This window comes from Bos grunniens, chromosome 23, assembly GCF_055505025.1.
Source record: "Bos grunniens cultivar Pamir isolate PY7600 chromosome 23, Bosgru_T2T1.0, whole genome shotgun sequence".
Lineage (NCBI taxonomy): Eukaryota > Metazoa > Chordata > Mammalia > Artiodactyla > Bovidae > Bos > Bos grunniens.
The window spans coordinates 21,156,188-21,182,930 of record NC_141187.1 but is presented as its reverse complement, the minus strand read 5'-3'; the positions used below and the strand labels follow the sequence as shown (position 1 = coordinate 21,182,930).

General features: G+C 40.4%; 1 protein-coding gene across 10 annotated transcripts; it reads right to left on the bottom strand.

Annotated features, from left to right (window-relative positions):
- Window positions 1-26,743, bottom strand: SLC25A27 (solute carrier family 25 member 27). Of its 10 annotated transcripts, none has more exons than XR_015153264.1 (11): window positions 26,393-26,741; window positions 23,659-23,850; window positions 21,814-21,898; window positions 21,071-21,193; window positions 18,377-18,489; window positions 14,683-14,767; window positions 13,128-13,272; window positions 12,155-12,247; window positions 10,992-11,084; window positions 10,272-10,374; window positions 3,048-4,734 (listed from the first exon to the last, which is right to left on the bottom strand). XR_015153264.1 is itself a non-coding variant. In XM_086372004.1 (9 exons), exons 1-9 carry the CDS (start codon window positions 26,496-26,498, stop codon window positions 4,426-4,428), a joined length of 957 nt encoding a protein of 318 aa, XP_086228130.1. In that variant the 5' UTR covers window positions 26,499-26,743; the 3' UTR covers window positions 1-4,425. The 10 variants fall into 10 exon arrangements, 3 of the variants coding, with proteins under 3 accessions (XP_086228130.1, XP_086228128.1, XP_086228131.1); XR_015153266.1 differs by having other exon boundaries at window positions 3,048-4,582; XR_015153265.1 differs by having other exon boundaries at window positions 3,048-4,482.

Below are 26,743 nucleotides of genomic sequence, written 5' to 3'. Positions count from 1 at the left end.
TTAGGCGTTTTAAAGCATTTATTTTAAAAATCAGAATGATGCACTATATTTACTCACATATATTCCTGTTTGTTACCAGATATTTTCAGCAAACAGACATCTTTAAGCCTCTTCATCTGCTTTTATCAAACCTTCAAAGTGGATCCTGCTGCTGTTGACAATCACAGCAGCCCGCTAGGGGTAAAGTATGGGGAGAGAAAAATAATCACATACTCCTCAGAATTCAGAAATAATAAAACACTTGAATGGGTAAAATGTACATACAAATAGTGACAGAATTTTCATACACACTCTAAAAGGAAGAATAATATAAACATATCACATATTTATTCATTGCTCATCATCCAACCAAATATTTTGTATTATTTAAAACTATCAAGTTCTAGATTTTTGTAGGATAGCTATTAAACGGATGACTACTTCTTTAAAATTACCTGTTTAAAGACACATGATCTTTTGAAAATGCAGTTAAGCACTGCAAATGGTAAGGGATTTCATGAAATCCAGTGTTACTGACCTGATATAATTATCCTTAAGGTAGGAAGAATACAACATATGACTTACACGTGTACATGTTTTTTTCTCTCTACCCACCCCCACCCAATCTCTGAATTCAACAGATTCCTTCTAATTGACTTCAACTCTCTTTGAAGTTTTAAAGAGAAACAGAGATGGTCCTTGCTTGCAAGAGTTCATTCATCGAGGGAAAGCCAACACGTCCATGCAGACAGACAGACATCCGCAGGAGGGGAAGCCATGGGAACAGAGGTGTTGAAGGTCTTCAGGTCTTCAGAGATCATTCTAGATGTTAAAGTAGGACTTCACCAGTGAAAGTGAAGACGCATGGGTAGTAGTGGTGGGGAAGAATGTTAGGCAAAGAGCACAAAATGAACATTGCCTAGGAAGCTGCCAAATGAAGAACATCTTCAGGGGCGATGCATTTGTGAGGAGGTAGAGTGTGGGTGTGCAGTGAAATGCAAATGTTAGAAAAATGGGTTGAAGCCAGGTTGAGAGGGGCTTGGATACACTGTGAAAGATTTTAATTTTTCTTGTGTGTGTGTGAAGGAGTAACTGAATGTAAGAAGGTGGGATGACATGCCCACTGTTGCCTGAAGGAAGATGTGTCTGCTGCTTGGTGAAGGAGTTCCAGCCACATAAAAAGCTTGTACTCTGCTGTAAGTCCTGAATAAAACTTTCTTCATCTTAAAACATGAGAAATTAAATAAATCCAGGAAAAAGAAAATCCCAATAATTTTAAAGAATCTTTTTTTTTAACATGACATTAATATAATCACCCTCTTCAAGTATATGTGCAAGATTCAAGAGTTCAACCAATTCATCTTAGAAAGAAATGGACCATCAAGAGAAATGAAGGGACTTGATTATACTACTTTGTCAGAAGTAGAATCCCAAATGTTGGGTTGGCCAAAAAGTTCATTTGGGCTTTTCCACACCACGTTAGGGAGAAACCCAAATGAACTTTTTTGACCAACCCAATAGGATAAAGGTCTTGAGAATCCAAGTTCAGCCTTTTCTCCACATTTCCTGGCATTCAATAATATATATTTTGGGGAAATCATTTTTAAAAGAGTTCTGGTTTAACTGGGGAGAAGAGCATCAAATATTTTCACCCTCAAGTGACCACGAAGTATTAAAAGAAAGATTTTTTTAACCAACGAGTGTTAAATGAAAGATTTTTCCAATGGAGGTCCTGAGGGTATCTGTTTTCATTAAACAGAAAAAGACATGAATAACTATTTCAATTGTACATAAGTGGTTATGCTTAAAAATATAAAGATGACAGAAAATCAGTTTCTCATTTAAAACGTCCTTGAGTTTGTTTCCTTCCTTTTTTCTTGGCAAAATGAAAGGAATTTCAGACTAGTCTTTTGATAGCCACAGATCTTCAAATAATGAAGACAAAATTAATTGATTCATACCATCTGTAAATTTTGTTGAGTACCTAATGGCAAATAAATGTTACTAGCCCTACCACTAGTGGCTTATAATTAAAATAGGATTTGGAGCACTTGATGAAGATATATTACTCCTCCCTGAAAGCAAATTTAAGAAATGTTCTCTATTTAGATATACGCTAATTCACTTATAAAGAACAAAGAACTGTATATAATTAAAAACAAGAACATGTATATTTTTTCAATGAGAAAAAAATCATTTGGAAAGGGAAAAAAGTGGAAGCTAAGCAAAGGAAACTTAGAGGTTAAGTATTATTGATACTGAGCTGAATATAAACACCAAGCACAGTTATGTTACAAGAAAGTGAGACTGAAATGTTAAGTCTTTCAGTGTGGACACAAAATTACTGAAGTTATTTCTTTTTATTTACTGTGGGTTATTCTGGAGAGGAACAAGATGTTTTCAAGTTGGTAAAATAAAGCCAAGATCCAAGACACATTAATGAAAATGGTTTCACTGGAAAAGTATGACTGTGCTAGGATATATGTGTTATCTACAGGATTTGGTCAGATTCTCGGGGGTCTTCATGTTTTAGCTGAAGTGTTTTAGACTCACATTTTAGACTCCATTCTAGAATGTATGCCAAAGGCAATTCAAATTCATTTCAAATGTCTATGACAAAAATAAATGCCATAAAGAAAAACCTATTCTTGGAAGATTCAATAATCCTGGACTGGGATGTTGCAAAAATGACATGAGACATTTACTCAGTACCTAATTAGTGTATAATAACTGTCAGTGGTAACAATAATTCAGTTCAGTCACTCAGTCGTGTCCGACTCTTTGTGACCTCATGAATTGCAGCACGCAATTAGAAGATCTGTATTTTTATCCTGATTCTGCTACTGAATAAATTGTGAGCATGAACAACTCTACTTCTCCAGGCCTCAGTCTCCCAACATAGAAAATGAGACAGTTAAACCAGACCATCCCAAGGAGTCATTTCAGGTTTAAAAAAAAAAATCCAATTATTCCAATCCAGACATCAAGGAATAGTCTCACTATGTAAGCAATGTTTTCACCTCGAGCCCCTCAACGAATAAAGTTAAATAAAATTTTCCATGGTCCAGTTTGCATATAATTATTTTGATCTAATATTTACTGGGTTTACAAAATTATAAAATACACACAAAAAACAGTTTCCTAAAGTGGTTCCAATACAGATAATTTGAGAACTTAAGTACATATTATTAAGTATATTTAACAACTCAGTTCATACAGGTTGACAAATACAATGGAAAAGTAGACTGCCTAAAGATTTTAAGAGATTAAACTCCACGTTCTGTAAATTCTATTAAAAAAATAAGCCACTACATATTAGTACATCACACTAAAATATATTTTAAAGTATACTCTCCCTCTTAAATGGCAGTGATTATACATTAGGGCAACCACAGAGCACTTACAAACTTTTTTCCATTCAACATCATCCATACCCATGATACATCCTGTTTGGTCAGCTCCAGTGTCTCTCTTGCGTCTGAGCTTTTGTTGGAGTTCTCCTATTTTGACAGTTACAGCCTTTTCCCATAACTGTAGCTATCCATCCAGAAATGCCCAGTGTCTGAGGCTGGGGAAACAGGTGGTTCAGAGGTGAATGTAAGAAAAGGGATATGATTCAGTGACTGGAGACATAATTGTGTACCACAGGCAGTTTATATGATCTCTTTTTAGGCAGGAAGCTTTGTCAGACTGAATAAGATTCAGGCTAGAGACAGCTTTGTGTGATTTCCGAGTTCTCCCTCCCTTAGTGTTAGGGAAGGGGGGATTAAGAGAGGCTGTACGTCGGCTGACTTCATGTTACCTTTGCTTTTAAATGCCACTGAGAGACTGATGATACCAGATGTTTCTTTATTAAAAGGACCTGTCCACCTGAGCTTTAATCAGATAAGCCCCGTTTTTCATATATTGAGATTCTTGAGAGCTAGCGACAAATTCAGGCTGGAATGGGATATATCACAAAGCAGACATTCTTCTCTGTTTTCATTCAGATGTGGTCTCTCTGACTGTCAGGAAGTCCTTAGCCTATGTGGTAGAGACCTAACCAATGAACACAGATCACAGGGCACTGAGAGAAGGAGACTTCTATCCTTGAGATCCAAACTTTTTTTTTTCACTCTCCTGGCAAGAAAAGGTACATCAACCTCCTCCAACACTAGGGAAACTCAAAATGTTTATTCATTCACCTCCCTTTAGTTTATAGAATATGCACTTTAATGACAACACAAAAGTAAATTATCAGATTTCAGTTGTAAATACTGACACAACACATTAAGTATATTCCTTGGTCCCTATGTATGGATGTATTTTTCCACATTCCTACTGTCCACTTCAGGTCTGAGATGCTGTCTCCCTTCTGGCACTTTCTCCTCTAAGCAGGCTCTACAGCATAGCATCCCAATCTTGAATCTTCTCGCTCAAGTTCAGTGGTCAGGATTTGATCCTTCCTTAGAAAACGCTGTGCTGGGGTCTCATTGGGTGGTCTTGTGTGATCCAATCAGATTGCTTGTGAACAAAAAGAGGAGTCAAAGAGAACTTGGGTTTCCAGGTAAAAATAAAGTGCTGCCCCCTATAAATCACAGTCTCTGTGGAGTAAGGTGTCTTCCTAAAGAGGTAGAAATAATAGGGGGTGTGTGTTGCAGATGCCCGCATTTCAATGATACTGAACACTGTATCTTTAAGGGCTTAAAATGGACTGACTCCACTCATCTCTCTGATTTTTTCATAAGTAAGCCAGAACACCAGTGACCAAGGGGTCTGAAAGATTAACCAAAGAAGTTAGTGCATATTTCAAAGCAATTATAAATCTTCTACACATATGCATACACATCTTTGAATGATGAACTCATTTTGAATCCACTTAGGCTGAAAACAAATATTTTGGCATTTCACCTATCTAGAGCACCTTATCATTTATAAAGCATTTTCAGGTCTTTTTTGTCACAGATGTCTCCAAACAATTTATAATGGAAAGGAAAGGTATTGATACCCCTGTTTTACAGATGAGGGCACTAAGGCTTAGCAATCAGATGCCTGCCAGCATGGTGGAGTTGGACCTTGGGCTTCTGACTTCCATTCCAGGGTTCCTTTTACTGACCATTACTGGATAAAAGGCTAGGACTCAGCATGCCTGAATTCTAGGCTGGGCTCTTTTCTTCTACATGTAGTTTGTGTAATGTATGGAGCATGACAAGGAAGCCCTGAAGAACTTGAAAGTAGAGATGAAAGATTATCCTTTGAGAGTTTGATCATAAAACCAACACCTGGTATATCACATAATGAATATAAAAATGCACATGAAGTGGAGAAAAGGGCTTTCACCTCAGAAAGAACTGGCTATGAAGGTGTCACTGTGCCAAAAGGAATTATAAGGGGATGAGGGTTAATCAAGAACGGAAGATAAAAATGCTAAAGACACAGATGGAGATCACAGAGGAAACAATGGAAGTAATCATCAGAGGAAGTATGTCTTGGATCCAGTTCTTATCTGGTTTGGTTCCTAAGTTACAGGTAATATTGATCAGAGAGAAACCCTAATCACACTAGAGTATAGAGAAATAAACTTAAGCAATTAGAATGTAAAATGTATTTGCTTAGAGTGTTTATAAAGCAACATTTATGTCATATGTGTTTAGAAATGTTGAGCAAGTTATACTAGTAGACTGAGGATTCATTAGTGGATTTAGGAGAATACATCTTTGGTCAATTAAGTGTATGAAGACACAGACAAAGAAGCTGTGACAACACAGTCTTGTGACAATAAAAATGAAGTGAGCCAAGGATATGACTGCAATTGGATCTGGAAGCAGAGGTCTCAGTTAAGAATGGACTAGGCAGTCATTCCTGATGGCTCTGGTTATCAGACTTCTTCCTCAGAGCAACCAAACTATATGTGAAGGAAGTAAATATTAATCAGGGATTAAGCAAAGCAAGGGCATGCTATCCTTAACTAGTGTAAGGAACTGGGATTAGGTTTCGCTGGGTTTTGAAGAGGAGTTAAAGAGGGAGAGCCAAATAGCATGTACAGGATATAGACTGGATATACTGAGCCTCTGCAGAAGGGCATATGGCCAGTACCTTCTTTTACTTGTTTTTTCCTCACTGGCATAGTTGTACCATTGAAAAGAATCCAAGTGTATATGACGCCATGTTATCATAACTGCTGGAAAAAACTTTTTTTCCTCCATGCTTTTACTGTGGGGTTGAACACACAGGGACTCTTGGGTTGACCTTTTTCAATATTAAGTTTACAGATAAGCTCTTCCTGGTATTAGTAGTCTGTGTTCAGCAGGCAACCTTCTGATTATGACTTGGCTCCCCTATAGTTTGAATTTAGCTATCCAGAGGACTTAAGCATTGAGATCACTGGCCAGATGTATTTCTCAGTGTAGACGAGCCAATGTCCTCTGGTCATCGATTTCAGTGAGTTTGGCTGAAGGGCAGTTGTATGTGCAAAGGCCGATTTACTTGGAAGTGCTCATGAGTCAACAGGCTTCTACGCTCAGGTCCTGTGGCAAATCAACACAGCCACGCCACCCTGGTGATCTCGGGTGGTTAGCCAGTCTGTCTCCGGTAACCTCTCTTCATCACCACGCCCTGTCTCTGTTTTAAAACTTCCATAATGAGCTGCAGGACTTTGAGATACTCAGTATACCATCCTAGTTAGGACCATGGGTTTAGTTAGAGTTGAACAAATCTGCAGTGGATTCCTAGCTTGGCCATGTACTTGCTACATGAACTTGAGCGAGTTTCTTATACTTTGAGCTGTGTTTTTCTCATCTGAAAAATGAGGATCACACTACCCGTAACGTTAGGTTCTTGTAAGACTTAAAAAATTACGTGTGTAAAGAGCTTAGCACAAAGCTTGTCATATATTAGGTATCCATTCTGAGGTCATTTATACTTCCTGAGTCTCCTGTTACAAAGACAATGGGTTAGATCAAGTGGTCTCAGTGCTCCTTTATACTGGGCTCTTCTCCATCACCTCTTGGTTTCGTTTTTCATCCCTGGTCTCACCCATCCTCATGGTCTTCCCCACCAGAAACATCAAAGTCTCATTTCCCTTCTCTCCCTCCTTCCCTTTCTCTGTCTGATCAGTTACTACGTCCTGTGGAGTCGAACACAAATGTTCTTGAAATTCACCTTCTCTCCATTTCTACCATCATCTCCTGGCTAGACCACCGCCCAAACTTCCCTTCTTGCATGCTAACTTTCACAATAGCTTCGACATTGCTGCCACAGTAGACTTGTCCCCAAGCAAGTATTAGCACATGGCTCCTGGGTTCAAACAGGTGCTTGCTACTGCAGTTTCACCTCAACTACTGAATTGGCCCCCCAGGTCCTTCGCAGCCTGGTGCCTAAATGCTCTTCTATGTGCTCTTCCATCGTCTGCCCTCTGAGGACCTACAGTCTAGCCACACAGAATTTTCTGCAGTTCACCAGACATTTTGGGGTCACCCTTGACTTGCTTATGTTGCTTCCTCATGCTTTTCTTGACAAACACCTACTGATCCTTCAAAGCTCGGATCAGGGATCACCTCTGGGAGGCCTTTTGGGACTTCTCAAAGAGTTCAAGCCATTTTTCTCCACTATATGTGTTTTCATGTTTTGTTCACAGCACTGGCAACCTCTTTAGTAATCTGTGTCCTCTGAAGCCAGACTGCCCGGGTTTTAGGCCCTGATGCCAGTAGTTAATAACCACTTAGCCTGGCCAAGTTATTTAGACACGTCACTTTAGTTTTCTCCTCTATAAATGAAATATATGATAGTAACGTTCCAAATAGATTGTTGGGAGAACTCAATGAGTTAAGCCATGAATATGATTAGCACAGCACTGGCCATATAGCAAGTGACTTCATAATCTTAGCTTTATAATCTGTGTAATTTTAACTACTTACATGTCTATCTTCTCCCATCACATTGTACACTCCTTGAGAGCAAAAACATACACATCATATTCCTTGTTGTTACCAGCACTTATAATAGGACCTGGTTTATGCAGGCCAAGTCAAAATCTTCCTTTCCATTAAATATCCATAGATTTGAGATAACTTCAAAGTATAATCAAAACAATGAAAATAATCTTTTACAGCTTAGGTGTGCTTTTGTATCAGATAATGCCAAGGGCTTTGGCTGTTAGTTTCATGTTAATAGATAGATACCTACTACCCTTGGTGATGTCATTTATCCCCAGCGCTTCAGTTATTATCTGTGTGTAGATGGTGCTCAGGTCTAATGTGCCATCCTCATGATTCTAAGATCCAGGCCAATATATGAAGCTAGTCATCTAGATATCTCTTCTTAAATGTCCTGCTGCTGCTGCTGCTGCTGCTGCTAAGTCGCTTCAGTCGTGTCCAACTCTGTGCGACCCTATAGATGGCAGCCCACCAGGCTCCCCCATCCCTGGGATTCTCCAGGCAAGAACACTGGAGTGGTTTTCCATTTCCTTCTCCAACGCATGAAACTGAAAAGTGAAAGTGAAGTCGCTCAGTCGTATCTGACTCTTTGCGACCCCATGGACTGCAGCCTACCAGGCTCCTCCGCCCATGGGATTTTCCAGGCAAGAGTACTGGAGTGGGGTGCCATTGCCTTCTCCCTTAAATGTCCTATGAGTATCCAAAACTGAACATATCCAAACTAAACTTGAGATTCCACCATGAAATCTTCTTCCCTGCAAATGATCCCATTTTAGGAAACTACATCATTGGTTGCTCAGGGCAGGAGTCTGGGAATGAAGCTCGATTTTTCTTTGCTTTCTCCAACCATTTCCCCATCTCCATCCGGTTGTGTTCTTTTTTATCTCCTTTCTATCCCCACCCCTCCTTTTTTTTTTTTTTTAAATCTATCTTCTTCTGTCCCCACTGTCATATTCTAGTCTGAGTTATCATTATCTGTCATCTGTCACAACCCCTGGTCTTTCCTCAACCCACACAGCAGCCAGAATGATCTTCCTAAAAGCACACGTCATCAGGCCAATGCCCCTCACTCTCATGGACCCTGTGGCTGCTCCCAGTCCCATCCCTGCCTCTCTCTGGCCTCACCCTGGGCTTCTTTCCTCCACATCTCTGTGCCTTGGCCAGCTGGCTTTCCTTCAGTTCTCTGAATGCATCATGTCCTTTGTCCACTCCAGCTAGTTCCTACACTCAGAGTGTTCTTTTCTTCCCTTTTAACCTAGTTAAGTCCCAGTCATTCTTCAAATCTCAGTGAGAAATCCATTCTCCAATGAGGTTTACTTAACCTCCTAGCTTAGGTGGTCCTTACTTGCTGTCTATTCTGAAAGCACCATGACCCTGCACCCTGCCCCCTCCCAACTCTTCACTCAGGGTTTGTCTTGACCTAGACTGGAAGCTCTAACACTGGAGCAGGGGCTGAGGCTCTTAGGTTCCTCCTAAAGTCAGGCACTGAGACAGGGCTTTGTATGGAACAGGTGCTCAATTCATATGATTGTACTATATTGTGTAAAGCATTGATTGAATTTCTAAACCTGTAACTCCTATTGTTTCAAATATGTTCTAACTCACAAAATACTCGAGTACCTTGTTTTTATTGTATTTGTTATTTAGATAAGTCTAACTCTACATGTTAATTCACTTTAGTAAAAAACAGTATCCAAACCAAATGAAATGACACGATGTCTTCTTCCTAAGCAGAGCTTTGTGGTGATAGGTATTAATGGGTGGTAGTGGTGGCTTAATCGCTATGTCATGTCTGACTTGCTACCCCATGGACTGAAGCCTGCCAGGCTCCTCTGTCCATGGGATTCTCTAGGCAAGAATACTAGAGTAGGTCGCCATTTCCTTCTCCAGGGGATCTTCCTGACCCAGGGATTGAACCTATGTCTCCTATATTGCAGGTGGTCTCCTGCATTGCAGGCAAATTCTTAAACTGCTGAGCCACAATGGATAATCCAATATTTATCATCAAAGTAACTAATTTTGTTTGAAATAGTGACATTTTCATAACAATTGTCTCTAGTATGACATCTGTATACCTGTTTCAAACTGCAATATTTTGGCTAAATAGCAAAAGTCTTTACATTTCAGAACAATCTATCCACTGGTTTTATAACATCAGACTATCAACCTATTCATTTCTGAGGTAACTGAATTATTTTACCTTAATCTACCAAAGGGGTTGGAGGTAAAAGAAAACAAAAAGAGAGAAGAAAGAAAGAACCATGAGTTGGGGGCAGAACCATGCTGGAAGCCAGAAGTGAAAAGGGAAAATATTGACAGATGAAAAGTAATTTAAGTACAATAAAAACAAAAACAAAGGCAAGAAAAACCTAACTTTACCATTCGAAGCCAAGATGGTAAAAACCCTTTATAGAGACTCAGGAATCCTTCTCCTTGAACAGCTTGAATCAAGCAGTCAGTCGATGATTTATACAGAAGGCCCCTAAAAAGGAAAGCAGACAATTTTGTTAAATTTCTTACATGTAAATAGATGTATAAATAAAATTAAAAAAATAGTCTAGGAAACTTATTTATCTTCCGCTAGTTTAGAACAAATAATATTTGTGCTTCTGTATACATAGTACACCTCTTTTGAGTTTAAAGATATTTTTCAAGGTTGACTGTTGGGATTCACCCCACCCTTGGTCTGATAACTTAGAATTCACTCCATCTAGTCTCTTCACAGAGAACATACTGTTTTATAGCCAATCAAATTTGGGTAATTTGTGTAACTTGGGTAATTTGTGTAACTTGTATTACTCACAAATCATGAGCTTCTGAAAAAATGCCCTGCAAATTCTTAACGAAGTATATTTTCAAAAACTCTATGGAAACAACAAAGTCACAATAAACACCTCGTGTCTAAACAATATGACAGTTAAATTAGCTGATTTCCCCAAATGCACAGTACTTTTCCATCAGACACAAAGCGGGTAACTGCATAAAAACAACTTCCTGGTTGAACACACGTAAACACAAAAATAAACAGGAGGAAGAGTCTTTAAAGAACACTGTTATTATAGACATTCAGATACATGGAGACTAAGACTTTATATCTACCTTCCTTGTTTATCTCGTGGTTGATTCATTATTCGGCTTTTGATGACATCAGCAGGTGTTCCCAGAATAGAAGCTACCAGTCCAGAACATAAGCTGTAGATACAAATAAATGAAATTGAAAGGTAATATGTAGCAGCTTCCAAATTTTAAGGAAGGGGGATTTGATATTTGGAAAGAATGAAATACTAAATCTAGTCCAATAATATTCTTCATACTAATGCTCTTTTAGCATAAAATCAATGATAAATTCATTCATTAAAGAGCTAAAAAAAATTAAAACAATATCTGGTCAACAGATATACACTGAACATCTGCTGGAGGCAGGAACTCTTCTAGGCAGTGAACAAGACAAAAAGATCCTGTCCTCAAGGTACTTAACTGGGGAGAGGCAGAGGAGAAATGAATAATTTCAGGTAAGCTTAGTGCTGTGGAAAAAAAAAATTAAATGAGATCACATGATAGGGATTAACCAGGTGAGAGGCAGTCATGAAAAGGCTCTTGGGTGAGAGCAGATCTTGACATAGATGGTTCCTTCTCACCAGCCAGATCAGAGACTAAAGATGCAGGCAGAGAAGGCTGAGATTTTATTCTCAATGCAAAGGGAAAGGATCTTAAAGTGGGGGGGCAGAAATCACATAATCACTCCTTTTTGAAAAAGGCTTCTGGTCAGTTATTCAAGACAGACAAAATGGATGTGGCCAACCCACTGCAGACTAAATCAAGATTCTTTTAAATGAGTGACTCAACAGTTCAGAGGCCACCAGCAGTTCATTATGTATGTGGGCATGAGAGAGGCAATACAGGAATATGATCGACATCCCATAATCCGAGAAGCCATTAACTGCTGTAAACTTTTCCAGGAGAAACACAGATGACGAGAAGATGGGTGGTCATCCTGAATCAAGCGAAATGAAGGCCTGAAACCCAGGAGTTGGCAGCTGAGTCTAGAGACGGGAATCAGCGGGGTAGGAAGAGTATCTTATCTTGGGCTAATAGAAAGCTAGAACGGAAAACTGTGGACAACTTTTATCTCTTCCCGGAACATCAAGTGTCTCCCAGAGATAAGGACCTCTGACTTCCGGGCCAAGCAAGGCCTTTGAAGTTTCTGAAGGCTGTGTGGTGGGGAGGTTGAAATTGCATTAGGAATCTTCACACTCTCTTACTTTGAACTGCTGGAGCAGCAAGCACCCAAGTTCTTTTATGACTCTTTCAGATCAGGATTGATCATTCAAAGGAGAAACACACTTCAGGAATACCTGAATTCAAGAGAAAGAACCCATATAACCTATTTACATTTTCCAGCAAGTGACCCGACTGTGTGTATAACTTTTCTTGGGTCTCTGTTCACACGACAGGCCTATAAGCAAAGAACTTACTGCTTCACCATATATATCCCGGAGGGGTATATTTAACATTCTTTCTTTTAACATTTTTAACATTCTTTTAAAGTTTAACATTCTTTTAACATTCTTTCCTATTTGTTCAGATCCTCTGAAAGTCAAGGTTTAATATCAGAATTCCCCAGCCCAGAATACTGGAGTGGGTAGCCTTTCCCTTCTCCAGGGGATCTTCCCAACCCAGGGACTGAACCCAGGTCTCCCACATTGCAGGCAGATTCTTTACCAGCTGAGCCACAAGGGAAGCCCAAGAATACTGGAGTGGGTAGCCTACCCCTTCTCCAGCAGATCTTCCCAACCCAGGAATCAAACTGGGGTCTCCTGCATTGCAGGCAGATTCTTTACCAACTGAGCTACGAGGGAAGCCCTCATTTTAATATACCTTCATTATTTTTACATAGAAACAGGCAACCAACTACAAAATTCACCTACGTTCTAAAACTGAAGTCTACTAGAAACAGCATGCAAGGCCAGTCAAGAGGTGAGAAAAACAAAGAAGACAGAAAAATATACACAATTTCCCCTTTTTGGCTCAAAAGACTAGAAAGAAACACTATGTTTTCACTTGTTCACTTGCTTCAGAGAGGCTGGGTGCCAGCTCAGCTATACATATGTTTCAAGAGTGGAGACTACTTCTACCAGAGTGTTAATATTATTAATAAATTCTACTTTTAAAAGATAGGCAGCCCTCATTCATTAGTTGTCATTAATTAATGTACTTATTAAAGGATTTTTTTACCTGTATAATAACCACATCAAGGATCCCCTTTGGCAACTGTGGGCCTGTTCGGCACACAGACACCTTGCGGGGCAGCTGCCAGTGGCCTGCCTCATCCTCCTCTTATCAAATTGTTTGCAGGAGGTAGTGTGATCTGGCTAGGTTCCTTTAAATATTAAGAGAGCAAATACTGCATTAAGGAGGCCTCAGGTAAGGTGGTTATCTAGAGTCAAAGTGAGAAGACAGAGCTGTAAAAGTTACATCAATTTTGCCTAGATAGTTGACAGGAACATGGCTACTTTTTGCTATTGACCTTTGTCACTCCTTGCCAGTAATACCCGCCAAGTGAAGCCCAGAATGTGTCTTAAGTGATGATAGACAGAGAGTGATTGGGTACGTCTTCTGTTCTCTCCAGGAGACCAGATGGCTCTGTGCAAGGCTACTCTGAATTAGTCCCTAAGCATGGTTTCAGGATGAACAATCCTCTTCTGCATCAACTAAACAACCACGCTCATGCATGATCTTCATACAGTGTAGGCTAATCTTTTGCCCAGTTTCACCTCTCAACAGCCTCATGATTTAAGAAGAGGGAAAAGGGGGACTCTTCTGGTTTTCCCGTTCTGTGTAATTTCCTTTCTACTTCCTCCTACATTAACATACCTCGCCACGTGCCTCCCCATCTCACTAAAACCCTAGCCGCACGTCTTCTACTGCTCCTTCCCTGCCCTAGAACTTCAGCGTACCCACACCATTGCTTTTAGTAGATGTGCTGCTCAAGTGAGCACAGACCCCATTGTTTTTAATTACGGTAAAATACACATAACATACAGTTTACCCTTAACCATTCTGAAGCACCCAGTTCAGTGCCTACACTATTTTTACTCCTCTTCTTCATATCAACTCCCTTCCCTAGGATGTTGATGGGTCCTATAAATCTCTCGATTGCACAGCTGCAACCCTCTTTAAACCTCGGTGAGCACTCATTCTACCCTGTGATGCAGCATCCAGAACTTCTAGATCACACAGCACTGTTTACCTACCCAGCTGTGAGTTCATGGACAGCAGCTTTTGAGCTGCCTCACGGACCACACATAGTCCCCCTGACCCCATTTAAAAACCTGATCCAGTGGGTAGCTAGTCCCTTTCTTTTAGCACTTACTCTGCAGTGTTTTTATACTTGTTCTGTTTTTCCCCTTGGTAAACTCCCTGGGAAGCAGTGTGGTTTACCTTTTGTATCTACTGCAGGGCCTTGCACAGTGTCTTTAACCCAAACGATGCTCAAACGTACCCACTGAATTGAGTTGGATAATCAATTGTCAGAATCTGACCCTGGGATAGCCCTACAAAAGGGCAAATATTTGGGGAAACTTAACCTGAAATATCCTGCCCCTCTCTTCCACATTTTAACTGTAACACACTTTAAGAAATTGCTCTTTATAAAGGTACTATCGCCTTTCTTTAAGGGTGTTATCACTAGGTTCCCAATCAGAAGAGACAAAAGTTAGAATTTATGCCAAATATGGAAGAAAGAGTGAGATAGAAAAAAATAGAAAGAGACAAGTTAAAACAGTCTTACCTTGATAAGCCATGAGTCACGATATTGTCCTCAAGTGGCGTATTCAATACCAAGTAGTGTTTTACTGTGTCATAAGTGGTTAAATCTGGCAATACACAGAGAAAGAAAGTTTAAATGTCATTCACTCAACAATGAACGTCTTCTGTGTCAAGAATGTGCTAAGCGTGGGACAAGAATGTATACAAAGATGAAAGATCCCATTCTTGTTCTCAAGCAGAGAAAAGCAGAGCGACAGAGGGAGGGGGAGGAAAAAAGGAAGAGAGACAGACACTCAATTATATCATCTGAACATCTGAATCCAGCTTTGCTCAGAGTCAGCTCAACCCCTGCACTTTTCAGTGCTGGAGCTCACAAATGCCTTTTTTAGCCTAAGCTAGGCTGAATTGAGATTCTATCACTTTAAACAAAAGATCCTGGCCATTATTCTACATGAAGCTTTTTACACTTTTTTTTTTTTTTTATACTTTTTTTCTAATGGCAATGAAGAGCTGTTGAAAGGTTTTAAACAGGGGAGGACTAGATCACAACCATGGAATTTTATAAAGATTACCTACACCAAAGAATAGGGAAGTGAACTGTAAAGAGCTAGGAATGGGTAGATATATTTGATCATTCACTGGACATCCGAGAGCGTACCATGTGGTGGGCATTATTCTACATACTGGGGCAAGAGCCATGGACAATCGCCATTCTTTGTTGAAGGAGGAGACAATAAACAAGTAAGTAAGCCACGTGGCATTTCGGATGGCAGTAACTGCTCTGAAGACAAATCAGGCAGGAAAAGGGGACAGTGAGGGTGAAAGGGTGGGGAAGGATGGTGCGTGTGAATTTTAAATAGAACAGTTGGAGATGACCTCAAAATAATATTTGAGTGGAGACCTGCAGGAAGCTTGAGGAAGTAAACTTTGGAGATATCTATGAGAAAGTGTCCTAGGCAGAACCACAGTAGGTCAAAAAGGCAAAAGTCAGCTTCGTATGTTAGAGGAACGGCAAGAACACTGGTTTAACAGGAGCAGAGGAGGCAAGAGTCGGAGAAGGGGACTGGGGCAGAGGAGTGGCTAACCTGGGCTAGTATTTACAAGATCACTGTGATAGTCTACTCAGACTATGGGAGACAAGGCACATTAGGCACGACACTACTGCGGTTCTTCTGGTAAGAAAGAGTGGTGGCTTGGATACTGGGGTGTGGAGCACTGGTCAGATTTTGAGTGTTTTGAAGACAGAATCAACAGATCAGCAAGCAGACTAAATATGGAGGGAAAGAAAGGAAGCAAAGATGACTACAAGGCTTTGAGCTTGAACAACTGGAAGGACAGAGCTGCCATTTATAGCGATGTGAAAATGTGAATGGACTGATTTAAATGTTTTAAAATAAGATGACAGACACCAGTGATCCTGATGAGAACAATTTCAGATGCATAGCGGGGCAGAATGGCTGTGCGATGTATGTGTGTATGTGTGTGGGGGGACCAGTTAGGAGATATTTGTAGTGGTCCAGGAGGAGGAGATTAATAGTACTTTGGACCAGGGCGTAGCTCTAGGGATGAGGAGAAGTGGATGAACTTGAGATCTCTCTGGGAGACAGAACTGGCTGGATTTGGTGACTGGTTGGCTGTAAGGAGTAAGTGAAAGCAAAGAGATCAAAATCATGCCTAGGTTTCTGGGTCGTTCAACTAAAAAGCCATCATAAAAATATGATGATATCATATTTTGAGATTGGGAAGAACAGAAAAGGAAGTGATTCAGTAAATGATTTGGTTTGGACACATTCAAAGAAATATATATTTGAGATACCAAATGAAGATGCTAAGCAGATGCTAGAACTTGGAAGAGAACTCTGGGCTGCAAAGATATTGAAGCAATCAATTGAGAAATGATAATCTGAAAGGTTTTCTGAAAACCAGAGTATCTACTAATAGGATGCAGGAGACATCGATGGACTGAAATAGCAAAATATAAAATAGACTTATTTCCTTTGGTGTTTAAGTGGTATGTTACTGTAGCTCTCAAAACTGCTATTTATCAGTTTCTTAGAATCATATACTCTTGGTCTTAGAAAGGAGTCTTTCATCCACTGATTCGTTCATTAAACATTTGTTGATTATGTAAGACGGACTGGGAAAGGTAAGAGGGACTGGGAAAATAAAGAAGAATAAAATACAGTCCACGCCTTCAGGGGGCTCAGAATCCAGGGGGAGGAGATAGACACATAGAAGAAAGCAATGAAATGAGGTAAAAACAGCAAGAGAGCTAAGCCCAGAGAACTACGGGAGCACATAAAGGGCATCAAGCACACCACGACCCGGGAGGGCTGGCTGTGGGAGGCGCAGGGAAAGCACATGATGGAGAAGACAGCTTAGCCACGTATTAAAACATCTGCAGAAGGAACTAAAGAGAAGAGGAAGAGGACAGACGGAGCAGACGCTGAGGCGGTTTGGTGCGTGTAGGCAGTGGAACCTTTCCACCTAGGACTGCTTCACCACGTGCTCCAGAATCAATGAAGCGCTCAAACCCAGAAGGCACGGGTTGATTTACGCAGACCTTCTGTGTTATGAAATTTCCACTTTATTCTGTGAGTGATGAGAAGCCAGTTAGGGGTTGTAGGGATACCAGTAACGTGTTGAGATCTGTATGTTCGATAAAGCTCTCTGGATGTTGGGTCCAAATTTGAGGGCAGTGGAAGAGATGAGGTAGATGCCGTGGCAGTGGTCTACTTGTGTTTTGATGGTTACTACTGTAAAAATGGTCATTGTAAGGATACAAAGGTAGTAGTTACTGGATGGGGGAATATTTTTCTTTTCAATGAAATATAGTTGACATACAATATTATGTAGGTGTACTACACAGTGATTTGACAGGTGCGTACATTATACAAAGGTCACCATGACAACAAGCCTAGTAATCATTGGTGCTCGTAGAAAGGTACTGTGATATACTGGAATAATTCCTTATGCTGTACCTTACATCCCCGTAGCTCATTTTTATAACTGGAAGTTTGTACCTCTTAATCCCTTGCAATTACTTTGGTTCCCTACTCCTCTCCCCTTAAGCAACCACTCATTTGTTCTCTGTATCCATAAGTCTGTTTTCATTTTGTTTTGTTTTTTAGGTCCCAACTTAAGTGAGATCATCTGGTACTTGTCTTTCTCTGACTGACTTATTTCACTTAGCATAAGGCTGGAGGGGGGAACATTTAAGAAATATTTAGAAGACAGAAGAAATCAGGACTGACTATGGGAAGTGAGAGATGGGAATGAGTGAAGGAAACATTCAGGTTTCCAGCCTGAGGTCTCCAGCTGTACAAGATGGATTATATAGCAAGAGGAGCAGGATGACTGGGGGGAAAGATCTGTAATCTAGATATAATGACCATCACATATGGTACATATATCAGTTTGAATCTTAGAGGAAGGTATGGGGTGGGGAGGAACCCTTAGTCATGGTTTGGTGTTATCTCCTTACTGTCACAAGTTGCTAGTTTTAGGAAATCCTTTTCATACATCATTGTAGAATAAAGTGAAACCACTCTAGGGAAAATATTCAATTACAACATTACAACATAAAATAAGACTGTTGCCAGTACATATTATTAAAAATAATAAGATAAAAATTCTCATTTTCTCCATTGTAGTGCTTATAGTTAAAATGATTAAGGTGATCAGGACTTCTCAGAATTCAATAAAGTTTCCATTACCTCCCATATTCACCAGCGCTGCTCTTTGTATATTGGGTACCCAGCCTGCCCAAAGCCCACGTATTCCTCCTTCAGCTAAAATTTTTGCAAATGCATGATGCACACCACGAAATCTAAAGGGAAATAATAATAAATGTGAAAACTCTATGCATTCCTGTGTATCAGATGCAACTGCATAAGCTTCATCTATAACTGTTATGAGTTGGAGAACAATAATATCTTAACTATCTAGAATTGTTAAAAATTAAAGCAACCCATGTAGGTCTAATTCCCAAATAAACTTAATAGTTTTTTAGAAAAAAGGCCAATTTTTTATTTAAACATCTTTTATGGAAATCTTTATAAACTGTAACATACATCCTCTTTTCAGATTAAATAGATCAAAACTCTTTTCTTGACATTTTACATCATCTGTGCACATATTAATTATAGGAGGGAACAGTGTCTATCAGACCTCTAAGTTCATTTTCCTCATATTATGGGAGACCTTCAAATTTTGTAATTTTATCAAATGACAACATTAAAAGATTAATTCTCATATCACTTCATGAAAGAAATAATATTTTAGACCAAAAGTTAGGAAGAAGAATTTCAGAAGAGTTCTTAAAACTGAATACTTTTGGCTTTATGAAAATTTATCTTTTCCTTATTTTGCACATTTTTCTATACACAGATGAAAATGGTGCTGGTGAACCAAAGCTGGAGACCTCTGATATAAAATAAAAACCTGGGTTGTATATAGCCAGAAATACCTGGTGTCGAATACCACCTTATCACTTACTACTTGTGTGGCTTTACTCAGGCATTAAACTCTCTGAGTCTCACCAAAAAGATAATATGTTCTTTTACTGGGCATTCATAATTGCTATTCTGCTACATAAGAAGTATGCTCATGAATAATGGTCACCATAGCCAGAATGTATTAATAGAATTTACTTATTAATGCACTTACTAAGCACCAGGCTTGTTATATATGTGTATGTATGTGTGTGTGTGTGTGTGTGTGTATATATGATACATTTTATTCCTAAAAACTCTATGAAGTATGTTATTATTATTCCAATTCTCATCCGAATGAAGAAACTGAGGCTTAGAGAAGTTAAGAACTTGGCTAGGGTTATACAGCTAAAATGAGGTAAAGGCTGGATTTGAATCCCAGGTTGCTTGATCCCAAGGTTCATGTTCTTTACAGCAATTTTTTTAAAAACTATTATATCAAAACCAAAATGTCTAACATGAGAGACAAAGAGAAGGAAAAATATTGAGGTGATCAGTGAAAACTCAGACGTTTCTGGACCCCAACAGTTCCTTTTCTCCACATAGCCAACCAAGGCAATATCACTTTGCCCTGCTCCATAGTAATCAGAAGTAGTTACAAGATGACAAAATGGGTCCTGGGATGCTATAAACTATACGGTTAAGTCAGAGTGGTACCCTTTTCTCCTCCCTGGTCCACGTTACTTAGGTCCCTGTTGGGAAGGGGGCCTGGACTGCCACAGCCCACCCTCACTTTGCACTGTGTCAGCTGGAGGGGCTGGAGAAGGCAACGGCACCCCACTCCAGTACTCTTGCCTGGAAAATCCCAGGGACGGAGGCGCCTGGTGGGCTACAGTCCATGCGGTCTCGAAGAGTCAGATACGACCGAGCGACTTCACTTTCACTTTTCACTTTCATGCATTGGAAAAGGAAATGGCAACCCACTCCAGTGTTCTTGCCTGGAGAATCCCAAGGACGGGGGAGCCTGGTGAGCTGCTGTCTATGGGGTCGCACAGGGTCGGACATGACTGAAGCGACTTAGCAGCAGCAGCTGGAGGGGCAGCAGGGCAGAGGGCAGTGGTCATGGTAAACCACCAGAGGAGACCCCAAACCCTCCTCCACCTCTGGCTCAGCCATACAGTCATAGTGTTCGGAGGAGCAGCCCCCTGCATGCTCAGCTCAGGACAGCCTACCTTTTCTCTATTTCCTGGCAGAGGGTTATCTGTCTGTCTGCAAGATCTGCCTCTTTTCCAGAAGAAACTGCCTAAGCGGTATTTGAATAAACTTGAATGAGAGGCCCTTTGAAAAAAGGCAGATTTTGACAATACAGCATAGTGCAACAGGAGGACTTTATATCACAACAGTATAGTAATATTGACATTAAAAAAAAAAAAAAAAAAAAAAACTTCCTTAAACTTGGGAAAAGAGGCAGAGAGAAATCAGACAGGGAAGTAGAACAATTCATAAGGTTTACCTTGCTATTTCCCTTCCTGCATGGAGAAAGGGAAAGAAAACAGGCTCTCTGGCACCTGATGAGCCAGACCTTCTGTCATGGAAACCATCTCAGATAGTGTCTCTTAAAGATGAAGAAACAGAGACTAGAAATGATAAGGGACTTCCACAAGGCCAAGCCACGATGGCAGAATTGGAATTCACACCAGGGCAACTGTTAATGATCAGATTCTTTCTAGCAAGCACCAGTAGGGGACAAGTCTAGCTGCCTTGGCTGGAAAAGGAGCAGAGTGATGCACGCATGTCGTTTGTCTGGTAAAGAACAGGTACACCATAGCAGGTAAAGAGAAGGCCCCACTCCAGTCTCCTCTTAGTGAGTATCACTTCCAAACTAGGAGTCACAGTGAATGCCTTTACTGAATGTTGGGGCCCAAAAATGCAGAGGTCAAAGGGGAAAGGAAAGGTACCTGTTAGCAGAGGACCTACCGCAGTGGTTTTCCTTCAAGTTTCCTTTTTCCTTCCATTTGCATTTGAACCTTCACTAGGTCAGTGGGGTTGGCTAAAAATTGGCCAACAACACCAGCCATCATCCCTCCAATCACTGATTTCCTAATTATAAAAGGAAATACATTTTTCTAAAGGTTGTTATCAATTTCACACATTTTGCAGGAAACAATACCATGCTGGTACAGCCCCTGCATAAGAGATTTAAGACAAAATGAAGCAAAAAAATTAACCCACACAAATCACAGAGGAGAGTAGATGGTTTGTCTACTGATGGGAGGGCTCAGGAACCAGGAGTCAAAATTCAAATCTGAAGTTTCAGGCCCCTTTAATGGCCTGAAATTCAAAGCAAGGACAGTTGCCTCAAAGATATAATTTAACTGCAGTTTAATTCTGACCACAGGGGAATAAAAACAGCATTGATGTAGTCAGTCTAACAAAGGCTGGTAAGCCAAGTTTTATAGGTTACTGTTTTAGTAGTTTTATGAAATGAAAGGGTTTTCAAAACGTTCCTCTCTTTGAAGAGACTCTGTCCCTGGACTCTTTCTCCTTTCTTTTTATAAAAACTGAAATACAGTGGATGTATGATATTATATAAATTATAGGTGTACAATATAGTGATTCACAATTTGTAAAGGTTAGGCTCTATTTATAGTTATTATAAGATACTGGCTACATTCCCTGTGTTGTACAATACAGTGTATTATTTTCAAAGCAAAACTTACCAAAGGGGATAATGCTTATCTTCACTTTTGCCAAACACAACTTCACGGAGATGTTCATAAGTGACCATTCGACCTCCAGAATACACTGTACAAAACAGAGCATGGAAAGGATGAATTCAGCCCTATGTTTAATAAAGTAAGAGGATGCTTTCTCGTGGCCTAGCTGATCTCCCTAGCTGCGTCCTTTCTCTCATATAACCTAGGCTTCTGACACCTGGCCTTGGTGGTTCTCCAAATGTGCATGCCTTGTAAAGCCTCAGGCCTTCTATGTTGCCTGATCTTTCTTGAATGGATTATCCCTTCTGGTCATTGCTAACTCCTCCTACTCTTTCAAGACTCCACTCAAAGAACATGTTTTCCAGAAAGTGCCCTCTGACCTGGCCTCCAGTGTTCTGGGCTGTCATTACACCTGTCATGCTTCTATGATCCCCCAGAACTTCCCAGGCGTGTGTCTAATACTGCATTTATCATCTTGATTAGAAACTAACTTGGTGTACTTGTTCATCTTTCCAGCAGACCATGAGCCTTTCAAGGCAGGTTTTGTGTGTTTTCATTACACTATACACCCTAGTACAGAGCTTGGGACACAGCAGGCATTTTCATTCAATAAACATGCAACTTCACTGGATAATTTACTATGTTAAGGTAATCAATCTCAAACATATGAAATGAATCTTATCTATAAAATCACATATGGTGGTCAACAAAATACAAATGAAAAGAAGTGAAACTCAAAATGATAATGGGAGGCAAGAAGAAGCTATTAAAGAAAAGAATAAGAAAGAGAAATCATGAAAATCAATACACGGTATTCAGAAAGAGAGCTTTTCTTGATATTTCAGGAAGTTTGATGCAGGATTTTAGGATATTCAAAAACATACAAAGTACCAAAACAATCATCTTTCTGGACAGTTCCTGGTGAATATACTGTAATGTGCTCATCTGGAAAACCGAAGCTTTAAAAATTCAAAGCTGGTAAATATTAGTACTGGGCACTTGTCTGATCAAAAGTCCTTACATACTTGAGGAATAATTAAGAATATACAGAGAGAAGGAAAATGCCATACCCATCCCTCCTCCTTTTGAAGGCAAGTTTATGTTCTGTCCACAAGCTAGAAACTCAATAACTTCTATCATTGTGGTGCTCCACTGGAAGCAGAGCAGAAAAGTTTCTCATTGGCAGTGTTTTCCTTTCAAAGTGACTAAAGGCCCACATAGGTAGCCTGGGAAGTGAGGCAAAAACCACCTGTGCTGCTTTTACTCTATTGCCAAGGTTGGATTAGATAGTCACCCTTGCTGTCTTTCAGATCAACTTGGCCTTGGACACAAGGGACAGAGACTGGTAAGATCTGGCATTGCATTCAAATATATTTTCAATTTCAAAGAATATTAAAAAAATAATAATAATTTTGTGTTTAAAAGTTCCTCAAGTTGATAAAAATTGTAGTGATTCATCTTCTTCTTCTTAAACTTAAAAAACCTTTTCATTAGGAATCCTTTCAAGCATACAGCAAAGTAGAGAAAAATAATACTCTATGTCTATCATGGAGATTTATCAATTACTAACATTTTCATCTTACTTGCTTTTTCTTTTCCTCAATTATTTTAGAGTGCGTTAGAAAATATCATGACATTGGGACAGTTCATCCCTAAATACTTTTGTATGAATTTATAAAGCCCTGAGGCTATAATTCCTTAATAAGCATTGGTGGTTAAGAGATTATATATTCATTTATCACATTAGTAGAAGGAAACTAGCTGGCTTTTGGACACAACTCAACAGGAAAGCAGAGGAGACAAACACAGAATCATGACAAGCTCACCAGCTAGAATCAAGATAAATACCTATGTGTCTGTAAATGGCGGGTGTCACTCCTTGCCAGAGCTTTAGAAAGCCTTCCTCCTGGACAATCCCTAGGGCCGTGCGTACCATGCCCCTGTATGGAGCAGACTCTGTTGCACCATCTCCCAACCGAGCAAGGGCAGCTTCTCCTTGTATTTGAAGTCGAGTTTTTGTGAGGTCGAGGGGAAAGGTTGCTGATAACAACAAAGACAAGAAAAAAACAAAACGAGGGGGAAACTCATAACATTCAGAAAAGTGAACCAAATTTTTTTTAGAAAATCACAGGACCCAGATTTTAGTCACCACAAGATCGGTGATTCTCAAATTTCAGAATACATCAGAATCAAGTAGGGAGATTGTTAAAAATTACATTATTTCCTAGCCCCATGCCTATGGAATTTCAGTAGGCAGATGGGGTTAAGACATCAGTGGATTCTGACACACTCCCAAACTTGAGAATCACTGTCCCAGAGCGCCATAAAGAAAACAAAAAGTGACAAGCCTTGGGTTCTTTTCAGAACATTTTCTTTAAATGTCCATCTAAAACCTACTTTTGTCCTCAATTTTTGCTTTCCAGTGGGAATAATTTCAGGTATCTATAGTCTAAGATGTGCCCTGGTCTGCAACCATGATTAAGAGCCAACGTGACTTTTAGAATACTGTACTAATACGGCAGGTTCTTTTTTTTTTTTTGAATGGCAGGTTCTTAATAAATGCCAGACGAAGCTCAATTCTGTCATTTCATGGGTGATCTCCCGTGTAGATGAATCACTGGCCTGACTGTCTGAAAAATAGAAGATGCATCATAGATTTTATCATTTCTTTTCTACCCAAGGGTGGCAGGCTCAATATTCTTTCAAGTAAGGTACGTGTTGAGTGTTTTTCCCCCAGCACTGATGAGTTTTCTGCATGACCTCCTTAACAAAATACCAACTATCCTAGAAATTTTTTTCCTAATGATTACATCTTGAATTAGAGGTAGACCTTTTGCCTTGAAACAAGTGAAGCTAACTGGCTCACATAAGGAAGATCAAGCTCATAACTTTATATGCACAATGATTCAGATAAGTTCATAAACATTAGTGACACTCCATGTCTTTCCAGTGACCACCGCCTGATACAAAACCATAGCTGTGCCTTTTCCATGAGAATATTCAATCTGCACCACTGGTCTTTGGAAAAGTTAATTATCTTGCTGATTGTTTTCCTAAAACACAAGTTGTGTGCATACAGAGAATTTAAGCAGTGCTTTACTGACATATGAAGCCTGCAAAATCTTAAGATATAGTCACTTCTATATTAGCATAATTATGCGTCGTCAAATAATTTTGACTTTCTTGCTGGTTACTTAAATAATGCTTCAGGTTCTGATCCTAAATCGTTTTGTACTCAAAACTATCTCATATTTTGATTCCCCTGGTTCTCACTCCACGCCGCCACACAATTCTCCACAAGTTTTTAACAGGAGGACGTTTCCTTTACAAAAGCCAATGGTCACAGGGGAAACTGGGTTAAAAAAAAAACAACAAGAAACTGGGATATAGCTAATCATTTAGCAATCTGCTTTAAAATTTTTTAAGTTGATGAATTGTATTTCGGTGAAAACAATGTATAATAATTCTTCAGCTTTGGGGGAACAGAAAGAAAAAAATAAGGAGGGTTCAAAGGGCAGGAATGGATGAGCACTGGGAGCAAAAAAAAGAGATCATGTTTTGGCGCTGCTGGAAATACAAAGTAAACTTGTTTTAGAACAGGGCAAACGAACACTTACAAACTATAACATATTGGAGCTACTGCTTTTTCTTTCTTTCTTTTTTTTTAACGGGCAAGAAGATGAAAGCGTCATGTTAAAATGCACAGGGAAGGCTTCACAGGGGAAACACGGGCACTATACTCATAAAATTCCTGCAAGAAGCATCTCCTGTTCTTGCAAGAGCATCATAACTCCGCTCTAAGTAGCCCCTCTGACTTGTTCATGCAGATGTAATTGTTCATCCTCTCTGCCCTTATAATAACACCTCCATTACAATAAGTAGCATAATGTTAACTGTCTGTCTCTGCATGTCTCCCCACCAACCTGTAAGAAGGTCAGGGCTGGGTCTTTTTAACTGTATCTCCACAGTCTTCTGCACTGTGGTCATTATAATAATGTCGTGATCAATCGATGCCTTGCCTTGGATTTAGCATTTATATATTAACCTCTCAGACTCTCGCAAGGTATACACAGTATAGCTGAGTTCAGCTCAAAGAGGTCAACAGGCAGATGCCGAGTGGATGGATGCTCGGTAAGGAATGGGTTAAGAACTTAAGTCCCACAAGTTGAGTTCACAACTTGGACCCAAAACACAACGATATAGTGAGGCTGGGTAAGAATATAAACAGAGATGTCCTCAATAAAGACGGAAAGCGGACTGTGGTTTTAAAAAGGGCATCCTCACAAAAGGGGAAATGATGCTATAGAGGAGTAACAGCTCAGGAAGCTTCTAAAAGGACACATTCAGGCGCAACAGCACATCCGACGGAGACAAAACTGGGAGGAAGAAACCTTCGTGACCTCCACTCCCTCCTCCTCCTCCCAAGACTGGCCTTGCCCCCACCCCGCCATATCTGCCCGCAGGACAGGTGTGGACCGACAGGGTTGCATTCACTCGGAAACGAAGCCACCCGCCTGGCCCCCCACCCTCGGGCGGCCCCTGGAGGTCGAGCGGGGGAGGCCCAGGCTGGACGGCCGGGTACCTAGCTCGGCCACGGTGGCCGCGCAGCCCGACAGGAGGAACTTGCACGCGCGGGGCCATCTCTGGGCGAGCGGCGAGAGCCTCTCCGCATCGTCTGGAGTCGACATTCAGCAGCAGCACGGGACGACGATACGCCCCTTCTGGCCCGCGTCCCGCGCCGCGGCTGGCCTGCCACCCGGCCAGGGCGGCCCCTTCTCAAGCGACACGCAGCGAGGCGGGGATCATTTCTCTAGCTTGGCTCGGCCAGGCGGGCCCAACGAACCCGCAGCCTCCCTGGCAGCCCCAGGCTGGAACAGCCCAGTGGATGGGGAGCGGAAAACAGCTCGAAGCCCCCGAGGCTTCTGGGAAATGT

What these genes read in the sequence shown, in the direction of transcription:
- SLC25A27 (XM_086372002.1), bottom strand. Translation starts at nt 26,498, where the DNA reads ATGTCGACTCCAGACGATGCGGAGAGGCTCTCGCCGCTCGCCCAGAGA. An exon ending in CTTGAAGGAAAACCACTGCG is followed by an intron (nt 18,490 to 21,070) that starts GTAGGTCCTCTG and finishes ATTTCCCTTTAG; the next exon opens with ATTTCGTGGTGTGCATCATG. An exon ending in CCACGAGATAAACAAGGAAG is followed by an intron (nt 10,375 to 10,991) that starts GTAGATATAAAG and finishes TTTCCTTTTTAG; the next exon opens with GGGCCTTCTGTATAAATCAT.